The sequence below is a fragment of the Triticum dicoccoides genome, chromosome 5A (assembly GCF_002162155.2).
Source record: "Triticum dicoccoides isolate Atlit2015 ecotype Zavitan chromosome 5A, WEW_v2.0, whole genome shotgun sequence".
Taxonomy (NCBI): Eukaryota; Viridiplantae; Streptophyta; class Magnoliopsida; order Poales; family Poaceae; genus Triticum; species Triticum dicoccoides.
Genome location: NC_041388.1, coordinates 654,481,640 through 654,485,760, shown reverse-complemented (window position 1 = coordinate 654,485,760; position 4,121 = coordinate 654,481,640). Strand labels below are relative to the sequence as shown.

At 43.3% G+C, this 4,121-nt stretch overlaps 1 protein-coding gene across 1 annotated transcript; it reads left to right on the top strand.

The window, feature by feature from the left end:
- Positions 1-7: 7 nt before the first annotated feature.
- On the top strand, positions 8-3,756 carry LOC119303788 (PHD finger protein ALFIN-LIKE 3-like). Its single transcript, XM_037580933.1, has 4 exons — positions 8-66; positions 180-402; positions 2,966-3,089; positions 3,200-3,756. The coding sequence occupies exons 2-4, from the start codon at positions 302-304 to the stop codon at positions 3,455-3,457; spliced, it is 483 nt and encodes a 160-aa protein (XP_037436830.1). The 5' UTR covers positions 8-66; positions 180-301; the 3' UTR covers positions 3,458-3,756.
- The last annotated feature ends 365 nt before the right edge of the window (positions 3,757-4,121 follow it).

Here is a 4,121-nt window from a genome sequence, read left to right as displayed (position 1 = left end):
CGCTTCTCTCCTGCGCCTCGTGCCGCCGTGCAGATGTCGACGACTTCTTCGACAGCTGCGACCCAGGTGAGTTGCCCCCCCAGATTGGATGGATGGATTGGGCGGCTCCGCTGCCGGGCGGTGGGATCCGGACGGGGATTGACTGGATCGGCCTCGGTTTTCTCTCTCTCTGCCCGCAGATAAGGAAAACCTCTGCCTCTACGGCCACCCCGACGGGACCTGGGAGGTGTCGCTGCCGGCGGAGGAGGTGCCGCCCGAGCTGCCCGAGCCGGCCCTCGGCATCAATTTCGCCCGCAACGGCATGAACCGCCGCGACTGGCTCTCCCTCGTCGCCGTCCACTCCGACTCGTGGCTCCTCTCCGTCGCCTTCTTCTTCGGGGCGCCGCTCACCGCCAACGAACGGTAATTTTACTGCCTCTGACGATTTCTCTCAGCTTGGTGCCTCTGACGATTGATTAGCTTTTAAATTGTCTATTCTATGTTACTCCTGATTGACAGTTTAGGCAAGATGAAATGTGGTCTTTTTCGATAGAGTACTTTAGCTTGACTGCTAGGTGACTTGCGGAGTTGGGATACGCGTGACCGATTTGATGGCCCATTTATTTTGTTTCACTTGGTGGTTGGTGCATGTGTGTGCATGTGCACATGTATCTTGTGCTCCTCTCTTTGTTTCTTTTCTTTGCTTTGAGTGTATCGGAGGGTCATGCTTTTTGTTTCAGTTTGCTTTATTGGGTTTGCAGTTACTTGTTCCCTTCTTTCTGTGACCCTCTGGGTTTGATGGCGATATAATCCATAGGGTTCAGCTGTTAGTTAGGCCATATGAAAAGCAACTGCCCCCTTTCACTTTATTTCAGAAATCATATACACAAATAAAGGATTGCGTGCTTCTGTGTAGTTCCATCATTTGCAGTTTCGGCTGCTATAAAGAATTTTAATCTCTATATCCATTTTTGTGTTTGCGGTGACAAACTATGCCACATTGTCACAATTTGCTCTAAGCTTAGCTATTTAGAGACCAAGATTAAAATGCCATCTATCTATGAGTAAAAACTCAAAAGATTCTAATATTCTTCCCAGAAAGAAGGAGAAGGGTCTTATATTGATGGCGGGCCAGGGCCATTCCTTTCTAAGTTCCTGCCATGTTAATTGCAGAGTTATTGATTTACATCTATGGGGTTGTAGTAGTTGAAGAAGTTGTGCATTTACTGAGTGATGTAATGTGTATACGAAGCAAACAGGAAACATACAATTTATATCATGACCTACCACATCATCAAATGCGCAGTTTTAGGGCTTTTACAGTATCATCATGCTGAATGGCCAAAACATCTTGTCAAAGGCTTTAAGTAAATATAAAGGTGGTTTGGCGTAGTAAGAAGCAACTATTCCTTTTCCCTTTATTTCAGAAATCATATATACACAAATAATGGACAGTGTGCTTCTGTGTAGTTCCCAGTTTCGGCTGCTCTAAAGAATTTTAATGTCCAGCCTATTTTTATGTTTGTGGTGATGAACTGTGCCACACATTTCCACAACTTGTTCTAAGCTTAGCTATGTAGGACCGACGATCAAAGTGCCATCTATCTATGAGTAAAACTCTAAAGGGTTCCAAGATTCTTCTCACAAAGAAGGAAGAAGGCTCTTATATTGGTGGCGGGACCATTCCTTCCTGAAGTTCTGTCATGTTAATTGCAGAGCTATTTATTTCTGTCATCTTGCTCTTTTTTGTGGACCCTTTATGGGGCAGCATATTATGAGTTCATTTTGTTTCTCTATATAGTCTGTACACTGAATGACAACCAGTTTTTTTTTTCTGCGGGAAAGATGAAAACCAGGTTATTTGTTTTTTTAAATCTCAAAATGGAGTTAATAGCAACCAATGCCCATTGTTTAATTTATGTCTTGTTCAAGCATGCTGGTAAAGCCGTAATTCCAGAATCTTTCTTACATTAACTTGTGTGTTTAGTTTGTGCACCTTGCACCTTTTCCCCCCACACTACAGTGAGAGTTTGCTACCTAAGTACTTCATATACCTTGTGCAGCTTCTGGGTCCTGTGTTTGTAATGTGCATAATTTTGACCTTCGAAATTTAGCTAGCTGGAATAAAAGAAAACACTTAAAAATCTTCACTTCAGTATTGCACTCCTTCATGGACCCTGTTACATCTTGTCAGTTTGTCACTCGTCATCTCTAGAAATTAACAATTGGACCATGAGAATCCTTAAAAAAACAGATATTCTTTAGTGATCCCATTTTATTGTTTGTTCTACAATTTACTTATAATAGGGTTTCGTTTTCACGTGAATGTTCATGTACCCTTATCTTAGTCATCATATCATAGTGAAATTCGTACTTTGCTCACTTGAGCGATTTTTTCCTTTTTGCAACAAATTATTTCAAAAGGCTTCATTGATTTTTTTCCTTGTATACATACCTAGTACATTAATGTTGGTGGCCTGCCATGCTAGTAATATATTTACAGTCCGTGACTCCGTTCTCTTGTGTTAGCACTAAAGATAAAGGCCCACTCTGCTCATCTATATTGAAAGTGGTGTGAAGCCTATATTGTGTGGAAAAAAAACTACACAGGGCAAATGATTGGATGCAAAACCGGTTCCATGCACCTGCTATACTGTTCTTGATGTATTCTTTGTTAAGTGTTCTGTTATTTAGTTCTTGCCACATGTAGCTGTCAAGTTTATGCCTAGCTTTAGCTATTTACTGATTGCACAAGAAAACTGGTTCCATGTTTTTTCTTTCTTTTCAAAAGGCCATTTTGAGTATTTCCGCAAATCCCTTCTTGTTGTTCTGTTATTACTGTTCTCTTTTTCTCTTGGCCGCTTTTTGTCCTAAGAAAATGTTCTCCCCTTTAATGGAGTTCTTATAATGTGTATATCAAGTTGGTGTGAAAGCTTCAGCTGCACCTTGTTGCCAATCCAACGTTTCTGTGCCTTGTGTCTGCCAGGAAGCGCTTGTTCAGCATGATCAACGATCTTCCAAATGTGTATGAAAGTATGGTTGACAGGAAGCACAGGGACAGGTCTGGTGTTGATAGCAGTGGCAAATCCAGGCACTCATCAAAGCCAAAGGTACGCTGACTGACCCCTCCACTGCAGTAGTTTGTGTTTGTTGGAAATTCCGAAACTGGGAGCGCATCTCCGAACGTAACTCGAACTGAATTGCAATTTGTTATGTGCAGCAACGAACTGATGATGTCCGCCCAAAGAACTCCAGAGCAGTTGCTCGAGAAGAAGACGACGACGATGACGAAGAACACAGTGAAACCTTTTGCGGAAGCTGCAACGGCATATACAATGCAAGCGAGTTCTGGATCGGCTGCGACATGTGCGAGCGGTGGTTCCACGGCAAATGCGTGCGGATAACCCCGGCCAAGGCGGATCACATAAAGCACTACAAGTGCCCTGAATGCAGCAGCTCCAAGAAAATCAGGCAGTAGGCGGTGGCCTGCAAGTCTGCTTCAGCCGTCTCTGACCCATCTGATCAAACTACACCATGTTTCTTTTCTGCCCAAGGTCGCGGCTAGCGGATGTGGATTCCTCTAGAAACTGTGCTCCCTCCCATGTGGTAGTCTCCTAGCCGTAGGTGCTGTGAAAGACTGATACATAGCTCATACTCTCGTAGCATTATAGATGTTTCCTTGGTTGTCATTTGATGTGTTCATTCCCAGGTGTGGACAATGTCGTCGCAACGTTTGCTGATGATGATTGAATTGTGCCTTGGTAGGCGATTTGCTGATTGGCTTGTGTTTTTGCAAAATGAACTGCCTTTCGTTGATCCGTCTGAGGGCCGAGTGGCTCCCTCAACCCTAGCGGAAGTACAGGGGCCAAAGAATTTATACAGGTAGACTAAACACAGGACTATGACTTTGACACTCTTCATCTGTTTGAGCTTCAAAGAAATGAACCAAAGTGAAGGATTTGTACAAATCCATGGAGCTCTTTGTACAATTTCTTTGGACGAAGTACCAGGGTCTATTTGGTGGTTTGAACATTTTGTTAAGATTCTCTTGTTTCTTCAATTCCTACGAATTGAACACCTAAGTCTGACAAATATCCCTTTCACAACTCTCCCACGGAAGAAGCCACGGTTGTTCCCTACTC